The sequence below is a fragment of the Pomacea canaliculata genome, linkage group LG1 (genome assembly GCF_003073045.1).
Source record: "Pomacea canaliculata isolate SZHN2017 linkage group LG1, ASM307304v1, whole genome shotgun sequence".
In the NCBI taxonomy this organism is placed as follows: domain Eukaryota; kingdom Metazoa; phylum Mollusca; class Gastropoda; order Architaenioglossa; family Ampullariidae; genus Pomacea; species Pomacea canaliculata.
In genome coordinates, this window is record NC_037590.1 from 25,559,332 (window position 1) to 25,583,826 (window position 24,495).

The window sequence follows — 24,495 nt, forward strand, 5'->3', positions numbered from 1 at the left end:
GATTAAAGCAGCGGTTTTCAACCTTTTCCTTGTGACGCCCCCCTGACGAACAAAGGTACGTCCGCGCACCCCCCCTTAGCCAGCAATGTAAGATAATTTCACTAATACCGGTATAAGAAACTTTAAAAAAATGACCACCTTCGTGCCCCCCCTTGTAAGCACGTCCCACAGGTTGAGAACCGCTGGATTAAAGTGTTGTCCAATAACCATTTCTACAGGATTGACCAAGCATTCTTGTTCTAGAAATATCTCATTTTACTTGCAAACCTTTATTGAAAGTATACCTGTTACAAGTTTGTGAAACAAGAAGGATGCTTAAGCTCCCAACACTTCCCAACCAGCCTAATGTATGTCTAAATTTCCATCTGCATGAAGTTTTCTGATTAAGAAGTGTCCTTGTAAAGGTCAAATATTTTTAAAAAATACAGATACAATGATAAAGATGCAAAGAAAATAAGTGCCCTTCTGGCAGCAGCCTATGATATCATACTGGAAGATAAATTAGAGAATGCAACATGCAGAGATAAATATAACATAGCTTCATCATCAATGAAAGAAGAACTAAGAATTTTACAAACAAAATGCAGAAGATGCGTTATTCTGGATGGATCTTACCTTAAATTTCCTTAAAAAATATTGTATAGAACACTGATATTTTTGTTGTTGTTAACTCAATCTTAATGTCACAGAAGAACTCTACAAAAAAATGTATTCTGCTTTTAAATGCAGCAGCTCCTTCTCTAGAACAGTTAATTGTTCTCCAGTAGAAAATGTTCAAAATGCCTAAAAACTATCTGTCAGCAGCAAATGCTTATGCACTTCTGCAGTTGACATTTTACTACATTAGGATTGAGTTAAAAAGCAGTACAATAGCAATTCTTGTGCTAAAAGTATCTGAAAACAGTAACTATTTTCACAAAGCATTACAGAGCTCCGAGTATTCAACAGACTAAGAAAAATAGTCACACAGAATTCTGCTGGGTGCGATGCGAATAGAATCTCTTTATCCTTAAACAGTGAGCATCAAACAGCATCTGATTGATCTGAAAATAATGTGGATTTTCAGCCTCATCTAGATCAGGACTGTAACCCTCCACAAGACATCTGTCCACTCCTGAAGTCATTCCCACATCACTTGATTCTGACATCTGCTGGACACTTACCTCTGCAGATGATTGGCTTGGAAATGGATGCTGAATCTCTAAGCTATACCCTTCTGAACTGGAAAGATGTTGGTGTTCAGGTGACGACTGGCTTCTACAGCTTGCCAGGGAACACTGTAACTGTTCCTCAGTGCTTTCACAAGAGTACTGACAAAACTGTTCTGGAATGTTTAAGATGCGAGATAAACTGTGTGAGTATCTTTGCTCTGTTCCATGACTCACTGGTGAAGAGTACATGAACTGGGAATTAAAAGGTACCATAGTTTCAGTACTAGATGACATGGGATTGATCTGTTCTGCAGTGTAACACTGATGTGGCAATTCTTCCTGTGTGTTGTGTTCCTCTGTTCTCTTATGGCATTCATCCACATAGCTGGGGGGTAAAATAGTCTGCCATGATGCAGACTGCTCTGCAGTAGTTACAGAAAATCCACAGGCTGAATGATGCTGTTTAAAAAAACAAAAACAAATGAAAACTTTGAACATTCTAGTTTTATGATCTGGTTATTTTACCATGGTTGTCTTGAACATCTACAACTCACAGAAAATGGAAGAGATTCATTCTTCTAATGTGGTACAGGATGTTTCTTGATGCCTCATCTACTTCTTCCTCAGGCCAGATAAAGATCTTAAGCTCACCCTATTAAGTGATTGCCCTTAAAATATATTTTTGTTAAGTCTTGATATGCTAAGGCGAAATTATTTGTTATATAAACCTCCCAAAATATTTCACTCAAAATGCTTCATGAATTCTGGCTTCCTCCCTATCTTCAAATAATAATGGATGCAGGTGATTATAACCTTTTGAAAATGCCAATGATGAAATTAATGCCTGCAAAGATAAAACCACTGGGTAGAAATAAGGCAAAACACAGGCCTGAAATTTGGAACAAAATCTTAATTTTTAGCCATTTTGAGATCATGACATATTATAAATGTTCAATAGATTCTCTATCCACTCTCCAAACGATTTTCATAAAACCTTGTTGAAAAATTGTGTATTTTGTCACTAAAGATAGTGATTTATATTTGTTCTTGCTGTGCACGGAATTAACAAATAAAGAAAATGTTTGAGCCATAACAAAATAGTCTTAAAAAAAAATTTTGGTCATTTGCAAACCTTCAGAAAGAGCATTCATTTGCCTTTAAAACAAAAGCTCATTCAAGGTCCACAGACATTTTCACACACAGATTCCTGCTCTTTTCTAGACAGGACAAAGAATTTGGAAAACTAATACCGACAATGCATACACACACTTTGAATAAAACCAATCAGAACTAACTACCAACAACCTTGGCTGGGTTATAGATCATACAAACATCCTTCGACAGTTAGTCCCACAATCCTGTTTCGCATGGCTTTCAGATATAAACAAATGTTGACCACAGCTCAAAGCAGGTTGAAGGATCTTTCCTTTCTAAGACATTCATACTGAATATTATATTAAAGATTCACTGTGCCAATCAGACAACCATTTCTTCTCAAAATGTCACTTGCAAAAGGAGGAAAATGATGACTTCAGGCTATTGTACCGGCAAAAAATAAAATTAAATATGCTATAACTTCGTGTACATAATTCTGCTGTCAAAATAACCATCAATCTTGTGGGAAATGCCTAAAGAAAAAAACCCATTGAATTCTGCTGCCATTCTCAGCAATGGTCATGACTAGGTGTGAACACTGACAAATGTGAGAGAACCTACAAGGCTTCTGACCAATGGGCTTTCCATCAGGATTTGTATAGATATTATGTAACAAATCTTTTAGACTTTTACGTTTAATCCAAATATCATCATGCTTGTACTATTCAGAGTATTTTCTTGCTAATTTCCATTTATATAGATTCTGACAGGATTATTTTTTATGATATTTTTAACCATGTTAGTGTGTAGCACAAAAAGAATAATGACAACACATTTTCACAAAAAGCACTAATAAATACCTCTCTTTTTAATTAAATCCTGACTACAATTTATAAGAACTTATTTGCTAAAAATAAGTGCCACTTAGGCCTTATTTAGCACATCCCCAAATTTACAAACTTATAAGGACTGTATGTACTCTGCCACCTACACAGGATCAAAGGTTGCTACAAAATACCTGTTGTTGATGATTCCTAGTATCTTCAGCAATCCTTTGTACTCTGCAAAAATTTGTCAACAGATATTTAAGAGACTTCTTAAATCTGTGCATACTAAATAATGACAAATCTGTATTTAAAGTAAAATGTTTCTTATTTTTCTAATAGTTTACTGAAAAGATTAGGTAGCTTAGTTTTACATATCAAGAAGTGAAATCTGCAGTTTTCTATTTAATGTTATAGATATTATTTCTCAGTGTATGTAATAATATACATAAATAGTATTAACATGTACATTATCATACATATTTTAAATAGGTGATTACTTGCTTGATTTTAAAAAAGTGTATTTCAATAGAAATGAAAGGGTCTTCTGCATGACAAGACTCCAATAATTGGTGGACAATGTAATATACATTTAATATTAAGTATATATAATGATAATCTTATATGTGTATACATCTATTTAAAATCTTTCAAAGTGTTATCACTAAAAAGGGGATGCACAATTACTACTGTTTTCTATTGTAATGCTATGTGATACAGGGATAATCTAAATAAAATCTACATCCATTTCTGGACAGACATCCCCAGCAGCTTCATGCAAAGACAAAAAAAAAGCTACAAACTTTTTTGGTTTTATATACATATATTGGCTGAGGACTGAATTTCTTATCTACCTGTACAAGTCATTACTAAGGGTCCAACAGAACATTATGGATGTAACCTTAGAATGCAAGACAGTTGAATAATTGTGCCATGAGAACTTGCACCCAACAGGTGCTATTTTAAAACTGTTAAAGAGATGCTAGGATAGCAGACAAAGAAGAAACAACTCCAAATCATTATCAAAATCCTTGAGCAAATAGAAGGCAGTAAAGACAGAGAAAAAAGAGCATCCCTCTACATCAGTCACCAAGTACTCTAAAAACAGCCATGACTGCAGAGCACTCCCACAGTGCAGAAGTTTAGTTTAGTTTATTCCTTATTACTTCTCGAGGAGCATAGGGCCGCAAAAACACCTTGCCAGCAGAACCAATTTTGGGCAGCCCAGGTGGTTCCAACATCCTTTGCCTCGCTCTCTACTGTTCTTTTCCAAGCCTGCTTCAGTATCCTAACTCTCCTCTTCTCCTGAGGGTTCCATACGAATACGAATACAAAATAAAGTATTCGTATTCCTGAGGGTTCCAGTCAAGTGCCTGCTTGGCAATGGTGTCAACTGGTTTGCACAGGTATTTGCCACTCTCCAGGTTTCAGAACCGTACAGTAGGACTGCTTTCACATTGGTGTTGAAAATGCGGGTCTTACTGCTGAAGGATAATGCTCAGGAGTTCCAGATGGGGTGTAGGCTGTTGAAAGCATGACTGGCCTTGTTGATGCAGCTTTTGATGTCATCATCTGCTCCACCATCCTTGTTGACAATGCTCCCCAGATACGTGAAACAGTCTGTTTCCAGGATGTTCTCTCTTTGAAGTTGGATTGGGAGTTCCTGCTTGTTGTTGATTCTCATCACTCCAGTCTTCTTTCCGTTGACCTTTAAGCCAGTCTTCTCTGCTTCCTCTGCTAGCTTACTCAGTTTGGTTTGTGCATGTTGTTGCTGATCAGATAGGAGACTAATGTCATCTGCAAAGTCCAGATCCTCTAGCAGTTTGGTGAAGGTCTACTGGATACCAGTGTTGTTGTTGTCTTGTGCATAATCCACTCTACGACCATCAGGAAGATTGTTGGTGATAATATAAAACCCTGTCTTATGCTGGTCTTCAAAATCTTCAGTGAGTTTGCCTTTGTGGATAACTTGGCAGGATGAGTCTTCATACAACCTCTGGATAATGTTTATGAGATTAGGTGAAATACCATGGTGGATCATCAGCTTCCTTAAGAAGTGTCTTGATACGTGATTTGGAGCTCTTTTATATGATTTTTACTTGCTTCTATATGAAAGAAAATGCTGATGACTAAATCAACCAATACTGCTGCCATGTGACACAAATCTCATTTCCCTAGAATGACTCTCTACCAGAATGTTACCACCACATTTAGAAAAGAAAAAGATTTTGTTAACTATTTAGACAAATGTTTGTCTACACCTGGGATGCACAACCTACGGCCCGCGGACCATATCCGGCCCGCGACGCGGTGCCATCCGGCCCGCGAAACTTCTGCCCACAGTGCAAGAAATCGGCATGTTAGTAATAAAAGAAGACCTTAAAAAAACGAAAAAAAAGGAAGAATAAGTATTTATCCCCACGTAGGGGCGTTTCCCAATCTTTTTTTCGATGGAAGAACATTTTGATTCAGTTCTCCGACTTGGTGTCTCTACGTTGCAGCCGGACATTCAGAAGTTGGCTTCGGGTAAACAACTTCAAATATCCCACTAATTACTACATAATTAATGGTAAGTACAACTTGTTTCTAATAAAAAATGGTATCTGCTCTATTTTTTTTTCCCTTGTGTATTTTTGCGGTGAAGTGGCCCGCGACACGGCTGTCCGAAATGGATATGGCCCGCGACACAGCTGTCCGAAATGGATATGGCCCGCAGGCCGAAAAAGGTTGGGCATCACTGGTCTACACGGTAAGTAAAATAAACTAAGATGGGACTGAAATTAAATGATGTATACTGTTTCAAATATTTACATTCACAATTTACAGTTGTAAAAGATCATTTACCTCTGCTCATCGTTCTCCAGAACAATTTGTGTAGGTTGCCATCATACTTTTCATAAAGTAAAACAAACTGAACCTCATTCGTGACATAGCAGCAACAATTTGCATGCTACTACCATGGAGTAAACAAAATATGTACAAGCCACTGGCTTTGTTTGTATGTCAGAATACATACAAATTTTACTTCTTGCACCACTAGATTGAACAAAGTGACGCAAATGGAGGTTAATTCGGGTCAGTGATTATACTTTTCGATTTTTCACACACAGAGATCATTGGAACAACAACTTTGTTGGCAATAATGCATGCATGCAGTTAACAAATAATACTCTTGTTACTGATTTTAATATTATCATCTGTCCTACACTATTTTCCAATTCATAAAACATTTCTTCATTGGAATGATCACTGATAAACCATTTTGCAAAACCGCCAGTCAAATCAGCCCAGACATAACTCTTTTAGCCTATATAAAGACAAATCAATCACTGATGACACAAGTCAATTCTATCATGCTAGCATTTTGAAACCACATTTAAGAGACTGAAAGTTGGAATTATGCCTGTGCCTAAGCAGGGTAGCCTCCATGAACCAGTCAAACTGTGTTTTAGACATGATTTTAAGTAAACCTTTCTTCTCATACCAGAAATTTTGAGTGGAAGTATCTATCACAGTATCTATCATTTACACCAGTATATATCATTTAAGCCCAACCTGCTAGTTCACTTGCTTTTCTGGAAGAGCTACCTTCAAATACCTATAAAACATTAGAGTAGGAGAAAAATCTAACGACTTACTCAATCTGAAGTCGGTTTATTCGTTTAGATATTGGAGAACATTCATCACAATCATCTACATCTGTGTGCAGCCGCTTCTGTCTTAATCTGAAACATTCAAAGAACATTGTTAGACCATCTCTGAATGGTATTTATATGCTAAGTCCTCATTGAGATAATTAAGTAGTCCTTCAAGTAACAAATGAGAGAGAGAGAGAATGGAACAGTGGCACTGGTGCAATAAAACCACTGCAAGAATGCAATATTGACAGAAAGGCCACAAAAACACATTGTGCCGGATTAAGGTGAAGCCTCTCGTCTACATTTACTGCCCTAACTTATAAAAAAGAATAGGGTGTTCCCACTACAGCAGAGTAAGTTACCCACAGAAAACAGGAAGCTTCATGTAGCTTTCTGGATATTTATGCAAAACACAAGCAGTTGGTAAATCTTGTAGTTTCTGCTAAGTTAAACAGTGAAAGACAAGAAGAAAAAAGTTGCCTAAGATGTTAAGATTTTGAAAAGTCATCCCTTAATCATTTTGTAGGCTGTTTAGGGGTGAAGTGTTAAGAATTATACTTTTTTTGGGACTAGTTATTTTTGTGAGGGCAGTTCCCAATTCCTCTCCCTCTTGCTAGTCTGCTCTTCCCTAATTAACACCCTATGAAGTCAGGTACCTATTGCCAACTGCTGGATCAACTATGGGAAATTCACTGCACAAGCATCGCGTCAGTACACCTATGAGTTCGAATGCTAGTACTCTAACCAGTCACATCTGCTTCCCCAAGCAGGTCACTGCTTGATAGAAAATACACAGACATGGATTAGGATGCCTTTGTGATTTCATATGCCAATAATAAAGACAAATAATGAGAACCAAATGGAATAAAAACAAAAATGTGTACACACACTTTTCTATTTTTATCCTTTGATATAATGATTATATATATAACAGAATATGAATGAAAAACTCTTAACAATTGTGTAATGATTTTCTGAAATTATCTCACCCACCCATCCCTCCAAATTTTACTCTTCCCTAAAGTGTGACAAGTTTCCACATATCAAACACACAAAACTCTTGAAAAACCTATTTAGCTACTGATACAATAATTCCTCGTTTAGAAACCCCGTAACATTTTACGATCTAGTCGGTTCTTCAAATATATTAAAAGCACTTCCTCTACTTAACAATTTTCACTCTTCTCCCATCATTAAAAATCATGTATTTGCGATTCAAGGTAGATGACTCATATCCATAAGCAAAGCTTCCGGCATTTTTCGATTATTCACACAATTTTCAAAGCAGTCAAATTTAATGCAATCATAAATTCTGTGTTTTATTTCTGAATCTTGTTTCCTTTCGCCATTCACCATTATCTGTACGATGTGCATCAGCTGACGATACAATAAGACAAGGAAATATTCTTCTCATTAATCTTTTAATATTACACTTTCTCTTTTGTTTGTCTCACTAATAATAACTATGTGAACATGTTCATGCTTACCCTGAACAATCCATTTCACTATCCTCATGTGTCGAAACTGTGTGAAAACCTGCTGACTCCAACATATTGAACTGATACTTCGAGTTATTCGCAAAGAGAGTGATATCCCTTAGTTCAGCATAGGCGTCTGCAACAGATGTATATAGACATCCATGATAATAGTAATATTAGCTGTTGTTGCCTAGGCCTTTGAATGCAGCGTAGCCAGTGCAGTCCCTGTGGCACACTATTCTACAGTATAAAATGTCTATGGACGATCACATAGGCGCAGCGCACCTAGCAAAGCTAGCCGGTCGACCGGAAGTGGTTTCATATCGGCCCACGGTTGTCATGGTTCATATGGCTGGGTAACTTAAAGTAAAATCTTAACCCAAGAGACAACACAGAAACCGTACAGATGGTGGCAAACAATCTAAATGCTAGATAAACATACACTGCTTTGATGGAAAATATTTTAACTTTTATAAACTAAAATTAGTCTGTTTTATTTTTTTTTTTTTTTTAAGAGTCGAACGGTATAACGCCTATCTACAGATACCTTGGACAGACAAGAATAGCACCACCCAGGGCCGTGCTTAGGGGCAGGCGGACGAGGCATCTGCCTAGGGCCGGCGCTTCAACACTTTAGATTAAAACCGTGTGATCGTGGCGTATAGAAACACACACCTATATATCCTCCATGGATATATGGCTTTCTGCATCGTGCTGCGACCCTACAGCCGACCAACACTAGACACTGCTGTAGTTTGATGAAACAGTATTTGTTAAAAATGAACAAAATGGTGCTACCGGCCAGCTCAAAACGCAAAAAAAGGAACTGACTACCACAACCCCGGATGTGCCCTCACGGGATAACTCTTATCACGACATCTCCTTTCCTTTGAGATTAATCATTATTTTATCTTTGCTAAATAAAGCTCAAGTCATTGTCATCAGTCTTTATAACGAGCAAGCAGGGAGATAATTCTGCCGCAACGAGACATTTTTGGTGCTGAACTGATACTGGATCTGCACTGTATCTGGCATTAGTATCAAAACCACCGACACTGGATGTCGACTCTGGACATTGTCTAGGAACACTGATATGAAGCGGTGCCCCCGGACTCGCATAGTGGATCACCGAGACTGGTATCAACCTTACTTAATTGTCACTTGGACTTGAGAAGTAGGAAAGGAAAAGTCGCTTAGAACAGGACAGGGTTTGGGAGTGGATTGCTCCGAGTCAAAGTTTCTTGACCTTCTTCGATGACGTCTGTTGCGTCGGAAGTTGTTTCTTGGTGTTTGTATAATAAATGACCGCCAAGCACACTGCTGCTGAATGACTGCTGGATTTCCCCAGTACTTTTCACCATCTGAATTCTATAAAACAGTGTCACCTGGACGAAGTTCATCAAGTGGTCGCATCCCGTGAAGTTTGTCAAAACAGTCCTTGTAACACTGCTTCTCCTTTGCATCGCTCGCTGTTACAACTGCTTTATGAAATTTCCTTGACTCAAGGTAATTCTCAGGCAAAATATAGGTAATGTAGTTCTCAGTTTTCTACCACAGGATAATTCTGCTGGACTGTATTCTGTTGCAGAAATAGTGGTGTCAATTCAGGTTCATCTTTGTGCAGAATCCTTTTAGCAATTTGAGCTGCTCTTTCAACCTCTCCATTGGTTTGTGGAAAACGAGGGCTTGTTGTAACATGTTGAAATCTCTACTTTACTGCAAATTCCTTGCTCCCTAGATGTGAACTGCTTTCCATTGTCTGTAACAAGAATCTCTGGAATTCCTTGACGTGCAAACAAATTCTTCAGACAACTGATGACTTTTACTGATATAGTAATCTTGATGTGCGCAAGATAATAAAGCGCGAATAATAATGTACGAGCACAAGGTATGACTGTCCTTTGAATTCCAGCAAATTTGCTGCACGCTTCTGGAATACCCGCTGTGCTCATTCTGTTGGTATTAAAGGTTCCTTGTTCTGTGTTATATCAATGAGCTTAAGTTTGTATACAATCTCGGAGAAGTATGCATGATCGTGACCTTCACCCCAAGCCGAGAGTAGCATTCTTCGACCCTATCGACTCTTACAGTTACACAGAACAAAACAAAACAAAAAAAAAATCGACATAGCTTTGTACTTTAGTTTACAGTGCGGGCCTACACGTGTCCAACATCATCCTTTCATGGATTTCTAAAGCTGGTAAAAATTCGTTTGGCTTTATGAGTTTATTTGTGCACGTGCAAGCATATATGTGCGTGTGTTTTGCCGATTATAAGCATGCTATCTGATTCCCCAAGCAGGTCACTGTTTGATAGAAAAATATACAAGACACAAAACGCATGCAAAGCTTGTAGTTGACTGGCATAGTTTATGGGGAAGATGTTAACAAACTTGGCTGTGGCCTGCCTTCGATAAAGCAGGGTGTATGCGGAGTGCTGGTTTTATTTGTGTGTGGATCGATATTACAAATCTAATCTCAATGCACGTGACATCAAAGGATGCTAATGGAATGGTTGCAATGGCTTCTGTTTTTCACACGCAGCATTTGTTACCACAATAGCGGTATCGAAGGGTGCTGTAGCTGTGTTACTGTTTGTAACACAACCATTTGTCACACCAGTATGATCCAATGTGCTCAACCGTGCCTTGGTTTACTCAATCATCCCCAAATCCATGATTCCATGACAACCCCTTCTCCCAACTCTGGAGACTGAAGGTCTGGTATCCCATAGCTTAGAAATGTACCTTGACAACGAGACATCCTTGTTTAACAACTTCAGAACTTTTTTTAGACTTTACTGTAAGTGAACGATGGTTTATCAGACATGATTCAGAATGTCAGAATCAACATATAAGCCCAGCTTTTCCATTGCTTTTCCCTTTAACATCTCAATAAACACTTTCTATCTGTCTAATCCTCTTCGTGCATCATGTTGCACATAAGGCCTCAACCAGAGTCTGCCACCGATGTCGATCGGCTGAAACCCGCTCTAAGTGACCCCATGTCCAGCCCTTTCCTTTCATCTTCCTTTCCATTGTTTTTCTCCAAGTTTCCTTTGGGCGGCTTCGTTTTCTTCGGCTGCCTGGAGTCCATCGTAGGGCGAATCTGGAGAGGTCTGCTGTCTGCTGGCGGAGCACATGTCCAATCCATCGCCAACGCCTTTGTTGAACCTGCGTGGTGATGGACTCGGTTTCAGTTCTTCGGTGGAGTTACACCCCTCTCTAATCATGTCACCGGTGCTGTTTAATACCTTCTTGGAGAACATCATACTCGAAGCTGTCTATGACCATCATACTTTTATTTCCAATGGTGGAAGGCCGATCTGCAGCCTACGCTTTGCAGACATGATCTGTTAGTAGGCACTAACAAAGAACTGCAAGACCTCACCAACAAACTGACAGTCCGATTGCATATGGAAGGGAGACCAGCACTAAAACAAGCAAAGTTATTATCAATGGCAGCGGCGAAGCAGAGATTTAAATGAATGGTGTACTGCTAGAAGAGGTAAGCAGCTTCAAGCACTTGGGAGCCACCCTCTTCAAGGTTGGCAGCTCCAAGACAGATATCGCATCAGGATCGCAACAGCAACAGCGGAAATAGCTATGATAGTCTGTCATAGCCATAAGATAAAGTTCAAGTACAAGCTGTACAAATCCCTGGTAGTAACGATCCTGCTGTACGGATAAAAAGTGGACTCTGTTCATCGAAACAGAAAGGAGAATCAAGGAATTCCAGAACAAGCGCATGAGGAGGCTGTTCTGTATCTCCCAGAGAGAACATAGAACCAACAACTTTGTACAAAACAATACTGCCATACTCGCAGGACACAAAGAACCTCTACTTTCAACAGCTATGCTAATCTTCTTTGGCCATGTGACTCGGCACGACACCTTGTCGAAGACTATCTTCCAAAGCACCTTGGAGGGTAGCCGAAGCCGCGGTGGCCAGAGAAAGAACTGGCTTACGTCAAAGACTGGACTGGTCGTCCTGAACAGCACCTGATTATCGCTCACAATAGACAATTGGTGGGGCTGTCAGCTACCGCGTCTATCCATGTTTTTCTCGCCCCACCCCCTTCCCAACCCGCCTCAACGACAGATGCCGGTCAAAGGACGACTAACTGAAGCATTAAGAATCCAGCCTTTGTCTTTGTGGCAATCAAACCAGTTTAAAAATCCACTTGCTTTTTCATGACAAAAGTACTATGCACCACCATGTGGAAGCAACGTTGATAAAGTTGCCGGAATCGGTACTACTGTACAGTCAAACTTCTATCTATCGAAGATTCAAGGGACCGATGAAAAAAAATCGAGTTACGGAAGGCTCGATTTAAGGAACTTGGTCGAAAAAAAGAACATTTTTTTTTTTACTGTAGAGTGGAATTATCTTTATTTCTGCATGTGCTCACGCATCATTGTTCCCAGCAAAAAAGTCTATTATGGACGTCTGAAGAAAATTTCCATTTATTTCTTTTAAAATAAAGGAGTCGATGACTGACAGTGAGTCAAAAATGTTCGTAGGCTCATCTTCGCGCGACTCGATGAACGTACGAATGTCATTCAGCATGAGTCTTGGCTCCTTCAGGGTTGGAAGGAGTATATAATTTTACACTTTCCGAAGTATTTTACAATTGTTTCCACATGCTGACAGGCTTAAAATTATTCGAGTTGTGGAAGTTTTTGGCAAGGACGATTGGAGCTATCAATGGGAAACCAACCAATTAATGTTTAAAATTCGAGTTAGGGAAAATTTCGACTTAGAAAGTTCGACCATATTTCCAGCACATTTGCAATTTTTGAAAAAGATGTTTGAGCTGCTTTTGTAACAAGAAATAAATTTAGTGGGAACTTTTTGTGTTGGCAGGGTATTCTTATCTTATTTGTCTCCGTTTATAGTTTTTTCAGACATTTATGTGGAACATTCATATTATCATATACAAAGAACATCTTTCATCTGTTTGGCAACTCTTCTTACAGTTCTTAATGTCTTTATTGGAGAATTCAATTCAGTGATATAAAGTGCTGCATTCACTTGGACACCCATGGTCACCATCTATTGCATACAATTGCTATAACATTTACTATTTGCTTACTCGTTCGTGTTCATATGTTTGTCACCCTGGGTTTTGTTTTTTAAGCTGTTTCAAGGACGCACATCAATGGTGCCTTGACACCGTCAGTTGTTTTTAGGATTGTGCTGGACAAGGATACGACTGATATTGTGTTTGTGACTGTCTCACGATGTTTATTGGAGACCAGCATGGTGTAGAAAGCCTCTATGCTGTATATCTGGTGCTTGATCTTTGTTTAAGCTTTTTACTAGCAGTTGTAGCTAGTTTTAACAGCTCATGCTTTTGTATCATTGGCGCTGCTGTAGGAAGAAGATCTCTTCGTTTTACTGAAAGTCCAAGACTTGCTTGTACTGTATAAGTGACTGAATAACAACAGCTTTTGAAATGTTTTAAGCAAATTCTTGACTACAGCGTGGGGAAGAAGTTCTCAAGGCACATTTGAACAAAGCAGAGATCTGTCTTTACATGTCTCTGAACAAAGTTAATCCACTGGAGTTTGTTGCCATTATCTTTATGATTTTCTAAATGAGTACAAACTCACTCCACGAACTTTTGAACACATTCGTGCTCCATCTCAGTGTCGAAGAGAACATTCAGCAACAGCATATCGTGTCCTGGTCTGTTTTTGTTTTTGTTTTTTTGTTTTTTGTTTTTTAACAGCGGTTGCATCTTTTTTCTTCGAATTCTCTTCATGCAGACGATGCTATTATTAGAAATACTTCGATCCCTTTCGTCACTTCCTGTTTTCTCGACAAATCCAGATGTGATTAAAGGGATTGTAAAGGCAAAATAAAACTACTTAGAATCTCGTAAAGAGTAGGATCAGTTTGAATCTCGTCTATTTGCGTGTCTGTTAATGTGGAAAAAGTTGAAAGTTTTGTAGAATTCTGTGTTTAATAAGAAAAATTACACGGAACTCTTTCGTTTGCTTCGACGAAGTCTCGTTCTCCGTCACTTGACCTTATAACATATGACCAAGACTGCTTAACAAGTGAGACAGACTGTTTTATATAATTTTTAAAACTATGCTTTGAAAAGCTCACTTTAAAACATAAATTATTATATACAAAAGTGGTGTGTGTGCGTGTGCATAAGGAAATAATTATCATGCCAAATGTAATTTTATTCTTTAAATATACTACGAAGTAAATTCTTCAAAAACGCCCAGTAAATGGAGTTCGAGTGCATTATGCTTATTTAAAGTCCTTGAATCTAAAGCATTCGTTCACTTTTTGTTCCCGTGGACACAATATGACTTGCTTTGTCCTTCGACTGTTGAAATATTTTCCTCGTCCTCCGATGATGTCCAGTCGATGACAGTGTGAGCTGATGCAATTGGTTCAGATTGATATGGTTGGACATTACTTATAGCCATCTTGATTGTTAATAATTTTGAATATCACTAATTCAACTAACGAGACCACGAGTTCAAATCCTAGCAATGATCACGGACACCTGTCTTGGTCCTACGTCACACGCCAGTTCGTCTGCTAACCGTCTCAGGAAGATATGTTGATTACTCAGCGGAAGGACAAAACAGTCGATTTCACTGGATTTTTTCGATATTTATAATCATCGGTAACCGCGAGGGTGCGAACCTGCGAGCAAGGGCCCACGTGACCAACGGGCTGCTCAGGTTTCGCACCTACAAAGGACGCTAGGAAGTGGGGTCAGCGCTGGAGCGCCAGGCAGGGCCAGAGGGCAAGCTGCACTCGGCGGACACCTTGACCAGACTACAGACTTGGCAACCCGCAGTTCGTGAGGCTGCTGTGTCTCCCATCCCCTTTTGTTTTCATGTTCTTTGTCTCTCGCCTGTGCAAAGGACAGTTTGTTTGTTTTTGTGGGGGTTTTTTTTCTCTCACTTTTAAGTGTTGGTGTGCATGTGTGTATGAGACATTTTATTAGCATTATTTTATGTGTGTAATAAATTTGTTTGTTTTGTACCGTTCATTTTGTCTTTGTTATTGCTGTGTGGTCTGCAGTTCGACAGGAACGTCGCGCGCCGTCTTTGGCCGAGCGAGTGGTTGTGTGTTTGTGCCGGCTGTTGAGTGGTTGCGAACGTGCATCCGGCGATGTCCGGGACGGTTACGCGACATTTAGAAACCTCTGCCATTACCGGTCACACGCACCTGTCAAGAAGGACAGTTTGGCAACCCAAAACCTTTTACCTCCTCCTTACACACACAGAGAGAAATAAAGCAGAACGAAATGTTTTATTGGATGGGTGACATCTATATACACTAGTCAACATTAGATCCCCCGCCCGCTCACCACCACCGCCCCCACCCTCCATGCGTGCGCACAAACACTAAAACTATCTTGATAGATTCTGATACAGAGTCCTGTTACCATACCTACATACAGTATATGAATCGCCCTACCTTCTTGCTCCAAATAACACTTATATCTCTCAATGAAGTCAATTAGCTTCCTATGTTGTAATGAATGCATCATCAATCCCAATATATTTGTAAATATTGCTTGAGGTGACTTTGACGCATCACCATGTGCGTATTTCCCAATAGACACGTGCCTAGGGGTGCATATCCTTGTAGGGGCGATAAATTTTGCGGTTTTATTGGTTGGGTTTTTTCTGTTTGCTTGTTTGTTTCATACTGTGTTTGTTATGCTCATATTATGTTTGTTATGCTCATGTTATGTTTGTATATGTAGTGCTTGTGAGCAAAAGAAAAATGTCTATCTTGGACTTCCTCGGACAGACAATAAAGTTTGATTTGATTTAAGCCAGTATGCCACGGGTTGACGGGTTGTTAAAAGGTTGCATAAGGGAGAACAGACGGGTGCGGGGGCTATTGAGGGACAATATAGACAGCCCCCAGACCTCCTAGCTGGAGGAGAGGTCGCCAGTCGGTGTAAGTACGCCACTGGCTGTCACGCGCTGTTTGCTGCTGATGGCTGTATCTCTTTTGATAATCACCTTACAACAATGTGAAAGGAAAACTGCACAGACCGCACAAGCTATTAAACAGTTTATAATTATAAGAAAACAGCTCTTTGCTAATTTCAAGTACAAGATGGAACCTCATTTGTCTCCCGTGACCCAACTTGTATTTTATATTCTCTTTTCCGACAATCTGTGGGCTGTTTCCGCAAACCGATTTCCTGGATTGTCCTTGCCTGACACAAGCGCCAAGTCTTCAGTTGAGTTATGCCTATTATATCACGGCTATGTTTTCTGTCAGATGAAGGTTAACATTATCGTGACTTTTTCGTGGGTGTGAGGGGTCAAGAGCTGGACATTCAGGATATCTTGTGCTATATATAAATATACCAGGATCTAGTTTCAGTATTGATCGACAGTTAACACAATACTTCTGTATAGTAATTAGTTTCATGACAAGCCTATAGTAAGAAAATCTCTATACACATCCTACACTGTTTTCTGAAGATGGTAAATAACATTCTTACAAATGAAAAGTACAAATTTGACCAAAAACTTAGTGAAAGAAGTTTTGTTCATATTTCATCGACAAGGGTCTGGCACAATTCACTGACTAGCCGCATTTGCTCTAACCTTTAAATCCCATACAGCGGGAATATGAATAATTATACGTAATTTACTGACACATCAATTAAACGCCCTACCGTTATTTGCAAATTAGTTCTAAGCACGCTCCATTTATAAGCATGGTTTGTACCCGTACTGTTTACAATCAGTTTGGTACATCAAGCTTTGGACGCAAACATATAAAGACCATTATGGTTCAAAAGGGATGTTTTTAAGCAAACCGAACTGTGCAGACATAAGTTGCTATGTCAAAAATAAATATTATGTGCCCGACTTTCATGGTCTGTGGTACTGTTCGTAGTTTTAAATTTTTCGTGTAGTATTCAGTTTATTACGTTGCTTAAGGGAAAATGTAACTGAAAGAAGAACTCAAAATAAATTTGTTGAAATTCTTTTATCCTGTTCAAAAAATCTCACAGTGGTCGTTATTTAATATACAGATAAACTCAATATTTCTGAGATTTATTTTTCTTATGCAGCGCTTTTAATAAAACTACACGTAAGTAAAAATCCATGGAGAGACCAAACTGATCATGGTCTTATTAACTTAATAATCAGTACTTAAATCAGGGTGTACGTGTCTGTGTCGGGCTTTATTCGGCCTGGGAGTCTCTCTGCCTTGGTTTGTGATTATGTGACTGAAAAATCAGCGCCTTCGGGTGTTGTCTCAACATCTCAGCGTGTTTTTTTTTCTTTTCTTTTTTTTTTTTTTTTTTTTTTTTTCGTCGAGCTTGACGAAGGCAATACTCCAAAAGTGAATGTCCTTTACCAAAATGTATCTTGCAATTTGTCATCGAACTTCCAAGATCATTGCGTACTCGAGGCTTACCTGTTATTGAAATAAAACAAAACTAAATGGAGTTATATCGTTTTAATTGCACGTAAAATTATGTATAATTAATATAGTATAATCTACTTTTTATAATTATATTACAATCATAATAACTGCTTATTTGCATAGTACATCATTAGCCCGTAAGGGCCAACTCGAATGATTTGCGTTTTTCTCATCTGTCGATAGATATAGGCGATATAAAACTAACCTGTACATTTCAGCCTCTAAGACCTATCCGTTAATTAATTATCCGATAACAAAGAACGTGATTTAAGGTTAAATAAATTAGATGTTGCGAAATAGTCAAAGAATATTACACAACCTCTTCGGAAAACAGCCGTCGGTGGGAAGAGTGTTTTTTGATGAATTTTATGATTAATGACATGGATAAAATTTCTTTCAACTGGTCAGTTGTTTTTAAAATAGTAATAGTTATGCATCCCATGATGGGAAAATAAACACGAACAATACTCGATAAAAACTTGTATTCCGTTTTGTGGATGGACGACTATTCCTTTTGGGTGAGTGGATGGATAGATGTGTCAAGTACTTATGCGCACGCGTGAATATGTGTCAAGTAAGTGTGAGTGTTTTGCGAGGGCAATTGTATAACTTTTCCTAGATTTGCATGATATATTGCATTTTTCAACTGTAACGAAACATATTTGACCATTTAACAATATTATTTTACAGAAAATGCTTTTTTGCACTCTTATAACAAAAAAAATGTAAACATTTCTGTCAAACTACTTAAATAATTAGTGCATGAACGATAATGTACAGCTCAAACTGTACCTGTGCAGAGAATAAAATCGAGCGCGATCCCGATCAGAAATGTTATGGGGTCCTTGCCCAGACAATTAGACAAATGTCGAATGCCCGAAAGTAACTCGGAGAAAGTGAATAGGGCTAGCAGTAATCTATGTGGCTTTTATTGAATATTTTGACATTATGAAGATGCAGGTTAGACAGTGGTAACTGTTTCATTGCGGTTATATTACCTGTTTTGTTGACGAGTTTGGTCAGCCTTGCAGTATCAGGAGGTAAGTATTCTTTCAACGAACGACCAGTATATAGAAACTTTAAGCTTCAGGTTTTTCGCAAAAGGTACAGTCTCTAATGAGTCATTTTATACAACTGGCTACATAATTACTGGTAAAGACCCTTCCATCACTGTGCCAAGATACTCGAAGGTGGCTGACCTTTGATTGCGAACGAGTGATAGAGGTTAGTAGCTTCTCTCTCATCACGCCCCACGCCAAAATCATCTCTTCCCTTTTTTCCAGCATTCACTTTCAGAAAGCTGCAGTCAAAGTAGTCCTCCAGATCTACAATGCAAAGTACTTCAACGGGGAGTACTCAATGAAATGGGGGTGTCCCCCTTGTCTGTCTTAAGAAACACGAATTACCGCCCTCAACTAAAACCCTGGTAGGAGCACTTGGGAATGGGTATGAGTTACGAGAGAGTGCATGAGTAAGCGAAAGGTTCACTGGATCCCTGTAGTTGGGCGAAACTCAGTTTGATGATTCCCACGCCAGTCGTCGAAGAAGAAAGACAATGTAGCAAATTTCTGTATGAAAATTACCGGGGAATCAGAAAAATATATCTTGCCTAGCCAAGGTATGGGGCCCGATTTCTTTATTGCTATAGTTATCTTCATAACAGTGAGAGAATGGCGTGAAAACTTAATATTTGGTTGAAACGCTTGTTAATGGAAAGAAGTATTGTTGTTCCATGTAACAAACAGTGTTAGCTAAAATTCAATATGAATATTCGTTGTAAAGTAAGGATTTCCGGAATTACCTAGGGGGCAAGAAAGACGAGTAGACGTCAGCCAGGTGTGTCCGCCTAGTCTACACCTGCTACTCTGGGGTATAGACAATGTATCGTCGTCAGGAGAGTAACCTATGTCATTCAGGTGCTTATCTGGTCTGTAGTCATTTGAATATATATATATTGATTTGTCTTATGTGAAATTTACTGCTCTCCCCTAAAAAAACACAAGCTCTCAAATAATAGAGAATTGTAAGCCCACATACATATCCTGGTAATTTGTTGTAAGAAAGAACACGTGCTTTGTCTGTGACTTTTATGTCGTCCCCAACACAATCTTGAGACAGGCTACTAAGGCCATGTCGTTGTATGGATAGTTTACAAGTTTTAAATTAGCGATAAGTAGTAATAATGAAGATTTATATAGCGCTTTTCCAACGATTTTATCAGAGCCCTTTACAGAAATGATATACAGACTGAATCACCAAGAACCATGCACCCATATACCCATTTAACACACGCTCTCTTCTACAAAAGACATCCGCTCATACATAAAGTAAATTACAGACACGCGTTATGAACGCTCATGGTCAGGACAGTGAAGTCGCAGTCGCAGTTCTTTAAAAATATGTCTTAAGTTTAGACGTAAAAATGGTGAGAGAATCAGAGTGACGAAGGCTGACGGGTAATCAGTTTTTAGTTGATGGGGCATGGTAGTAGAAAGACTTCTGTCCATATGTCTTATCTAGTGAAAGAAGTAGTGGGAAAAGTACAAGAAAACAGTTCAAGATTTTCTCAGAACTGCAAATTTGAATAGTGTTTCCCATATTGTATAAAAATCTCAATACCAAAACTCGAATCGACCCAGGCCCAAAAGATGAATCGATCGCCGATGACATGAATATCTTTTAACTTCAAATAATATTCAGTTTTGCTGTCAGTCAAAGGCGAAGCTTCAGAAGTAAACTGGTCATGAGTCGGCTATTACAGCTACGCTATACTATTTATCGATAACGTTATGTCCATCCACTGTTTTAAATATGCAAAAATAGGGAAAAAACTAAATTTCATATTTATATATATATATTGCTTTTGAACTGTATACTACTTGATTTTTAAGTGTAAATAAATTTTCTGTTTTTAAATTGCAAAAAAGTTGCAGTTGTAGTACAGGCTACATGTAATATATGTAAAGAATTATTAATGTCATGCTGTACCTACAGTTTGGTAAAGATATTACTAGAAGTTTTTTCTCCTGAGCCCCAGCGGTCCCGTGGCGCAACGGTTAGCGCCTGTCACCAATACAGTGAAGGTTGGCTGCCCAGAGTTCATTTCTCGTCTGGTGCACGCTGTTCTTTCTCTGCACAGGGCTGGCTGCTTGCCGTAATATAGCCTTAGTTGCTGGCTCGGTGTAAAACACCAATTTCCCCCCCCCCCCCTCACTGAGCTCCAGTGAAAGCACTACATTGCATGTTGTACTTACAGTTTGTATATAATACTGTATTATTGGAAAGATAACTGTTTATTTGATGAGGGTGGTTAAGACTACCAGCAAGATAATTGACATTTCACAAAGACTACTAGATAATCTTACACCAGGGCTGTGAGGTTAAAAGCCGTCAGCATTATCACAGATCCCCCCGTTCCAGTTCCAACTACGCATCAGACGAGTTCCCTACGATTTCTGATCTCGAGGCAGCAATCTTTCAAAATGAAAGCTTTCAAAGTAAATACGTCATCCCTTTCACTCTGCTTTGCTTACCCGTCTGTGTTTGTTCGGCTTCTCCCTTGTGGGTTCTGACATTCTGGTATAATAGACAGATGAACTCCGGCTTGGCATCCCCAAGTTACCTGCGGACGTCCCCGATTTCCCCGCCGCCTGCGAAATCCTAGTCGCACACATTGCCCACCTACTCTGGTCTGGGAACAGAGAAGCTAAGTCATCAGCGAGAGAGTTTATGTGAGACTGTGTTAATTTTTCCTCCTTTTCTTTAAAGAGACAGCATAAATAGCAGACAGCAACTTCCGAAATCCGAGTATATTTGCTCAATGAGCCGCTTTTATTTTTAAATCAATCAGTAAGATATTCCATTAGTTGAACATCCAGTATTTCACAACAGAAACGTGTAGAAAATCAGAAAAAATACATATTTTCTTGAATTTGTTTCAGGGTATAGACTAAAGTTACTAAAATAAAATTATTGCATGTGTGCATTTATTAGAGGGTTAATTCATGTATTTAGGTGTGTGTTTTTATGATAGGCATAAACGTGAAGGAAGCAGAGACAGTACTCACGGCGGGAACGTCAACGTAACAGTTAATATCTTCGGGTGACGGAGTGGATGGTGTGTAGAAGTGACGAGTCTCACCAGTCAAGGTTGTAGTCACGCCATCTACATAACTCGTATCGTCCAGCTAGCAGATGGCCAAACACATCTATATTATTCATTTCCTCCAGCTAGCACATAGCAAATACATCTACATAATTCGTATCAAGTTAGTAGATAGCAAACATATCTACAAAGTTCGTATCATAAAGCTACCAGACAAGCACACCTACACATAGTTCGTATCGTCCAGTGAATAAAACCAAACACATGCACGCACTCGTGGGTAACGTCCATAATCATTTGATGTGGCCCGCCAACCGCAATCACAGATTTCAGTAAATCTATCAGTCTTTTTCACAGCAACATAAATGTGTATTAAGTGAATACATTATTATTATTATTTCACCAACAGAAAATTGTGCGTGGCAGAACAGTGTTTACGAAAAGGCGGATGGCGGTGACTCAGAGGACAGTAGTGACAGGCACGCTGGAATTGTATACATTGCAAAAGTGTTGATGCGCTGTCGTGAAACTACAACTTGACCAAATACAGCAGGACACTTACAGGAGGTAAGTTTCATTATATTAACGTTAATATGTTAATCGTCGCTATCACTACTATTACTATTGCAAGATCATCACCAGGTGCGTGAATTGCAAGACATCTAGGATCTAGTTGATCAAAACTACTATTGACTAAGTGAAAGAAATAGAGGAGAGAACACTTCAATAAAGATGGCTAGAAAAAAAAGAACGCAGTAATTTCAACTGTGAACTAGGTACTCTGCTGAATGAGTGGTACAGATGGAAAAGGAAAAACTTATGACGTGAAGAGCAAAGATAACTTGGTCACAAATTTCTACATGTACTTCTGCCATTATTGATTTGGTTTTGTTTGAGAGAATCTGGATGTGGAAGAAGTGAGGATATCCAAGGATAGACGTAGACTGAAGACGGCAAAATTGTAATAAACGCATGAACCACCTATCTCCCAGTGAGCGTCTTAAGATGTAAACTCTGCTCATTGTATTCATATATACAGTATTCCATCGCTACTTCGCGGTTCATATATCGCGGATTCACTACTTCGCGGTTTTGTTTTGTTTTTGTTTTTTTTTTTTGAGTGAAGTATCGATCGATATTTTCGTGCTGGGAATTATCGTTCTACAAAATACCATAGATACGTCAACAGGAAAAAGACGAAAAATGTAGCTATATTTGTATTTCTATTAAAATACCATGGTTATTTTGTAGATAGAAAGAAAGAAACTATTGAGTAACAGAAATCCATTGCTATGCGTAAGCGACGAGCCATGATTGTTATCTCCCATCTCGCAGCCAGTTCGCATCAGTTTTTTGGGTTTCTCTGAGTACAGTTATAATTTTTTTACACTTAAGTGTTATTGTACTGTATTAATACCATGATTAATATATTACTTTACATGATATTGTTTTACATGTATATATTATTATTACATGTATGTCCCTATTTCGCGGAAATTCGTTTATCGCGGCTGATCATAGCACCTATCCCCCGCGATAAACGAGGGAACACTGTACCTGCAATTAAAGTTAAATAAACATCTAAATATGATGACAACATTTTAGTTTGGTGTTATTGATGTGACAACATATTTCTACAGGAATCACTCATAGACAATCATATCTGTCTAGCATGGTAGGATGAAATAAACCTTGTGTTTGTCTGCCTATTCCTATGGAGCCTGAGGATGAAATTTGTCGATGTAATTTATATTTTAACGTATCTTAAGACTTACGCTACTTTTGTCGATAAATAATGACACTACATGCAGAAAATTGATTGTTTTTCTTTACTATGCAGTAATTAGAATTCATTTGTATGCGATGGACAGCTAGAAAAAGGTAGACCAGTGGGCAGAGCATTTTTCATCTCGTCACATGCAGCACACATATGTTATTTACATAGGAGTAGAAATGAGTGTGCACACGGTGTGGACCTTGAAAAACCATTTTCATAACTGCTACCTTTCCTAAAGCTAGTTCAAATTAGTTGTCAAGAGATAATTATATGTAGAGGTTCGTCTTACCTGTTCTGAAAGCTGTGCACAAGCGATAGCAAAAATATGAAGCCAGAAGAAAGCAGCCTGAGTGTTAAATACAGCCATGGCAATGATTTTCTGTAAATTGAAGGAGATTTTTGGAGTGTGTAGCCTTTTAAAAGCTTGCATGGACGTTGCTCTTTACATTAGTTGTTCTTTTTATAAGATGAGAGGCTATGAAGATTGAAATATCAGATTAATAAAAATACGCAGCTGAAATTTCGAATATAAGCCATTGTGAAGGAAAGCTTTTTCTGGATTTTATCAAAACCGTCAGCTTCCCTAGGCATGTATTTTAAATAGGTACATAGCCGAGATGCGCAGTCTAGTGCGTCATACGAGGAGGAATGTGATAGCGCCGAGAACAATCCATCTTTATTCAAAGGGAACCGTTTTCTTTTCTTTTTTTACACCTGCAGTTTTCATTTTGTCTTGTTTCTGTTCCTTTGTTTTTAAAAAAAAAGGCCCTTCACTAGAGTCTATCCAACTGCGTACTGTAGGATTTTTTATTATTACTGTTTCAGTAAATGAACAGCATTAACAGCAAAGGGAAAGAAAAGACTCTTTCACAACGGAAAATAAAGCTGACTCCATTTTGACGAAAAGAGTCGAGCAGTGCTGGAATACTGTTAGCAGTTTTTCCGACTGGCTAGCGCCATCGGGATTTATAAAAATCGTAATTAAAA

At 38.6% G+C, this 24,495-nt stretch overlaps 2 protein-coding genes across 3 annotated transcripts; both read right to left on the reverse strand.

Annotated features, from left to right (window-relative positions):
• Positions 1–253: 253 nt before the first annotated feature.
• Positions 254–9,032, reverse strand: LOC112571681. Of its 2 annotated transcripts, none has more exons than XM_025250890.1 (5): positions 8,862–9,032; positions 8,196–8,322; positions 6,709–6,795; positions 3,265–3,307; positions 254–1,610 (listed from the first exon to the last, which is right to left on the reverse strand). In XM_025250890.1, the coding sequence occupies exons 2-5, from the start codon at positions 8,258–8,260 to the stop codon at positions 963–965; spliced, it is 843 nt and encodes a 280-aa protein (XP_025106675.1). In that variant the 5' UTR covers positions 8,261–8,322; positions 8,862–9,032; the 3' UTR covers positions 254–962. The 2 variants fall into 2 exon arrangements, with proteins under 2 accessions (XP_025106675.1, XP_025106665.1); XM_025250880.1 differs by lacking the exon at positions 8,862–9,032 and adding an exon at positions 8,472–8,523.
• Positions 9,033–17,471: 8,439 nt separating this feature from the next.
• LOC112576481 lies at positions 17,472–23,993 on the reverse strand. Its single transcript, XM_025258943.1, has 4 exons — positions 23,798–23,993; positions 21,694–21,813; positions 21,160–21,317; positions 17,472–17,617 (listed from the first exon to the last, which is right to left on the reverse strand). The coding sequence occupies exons 1-4, from the start codon at positions 23,936–23,938 to the stop codon at positions 17,614–17,616; spliced, it is 423 nt and encodes a 140-aa protein (XP_025114728.1). The 5' UTR covers positions 23,939–23,993; the 3' UTR covers positions 17,472–17,613.
• Positions 23,994–24,495: the final 502 nt, after the last annotated feature.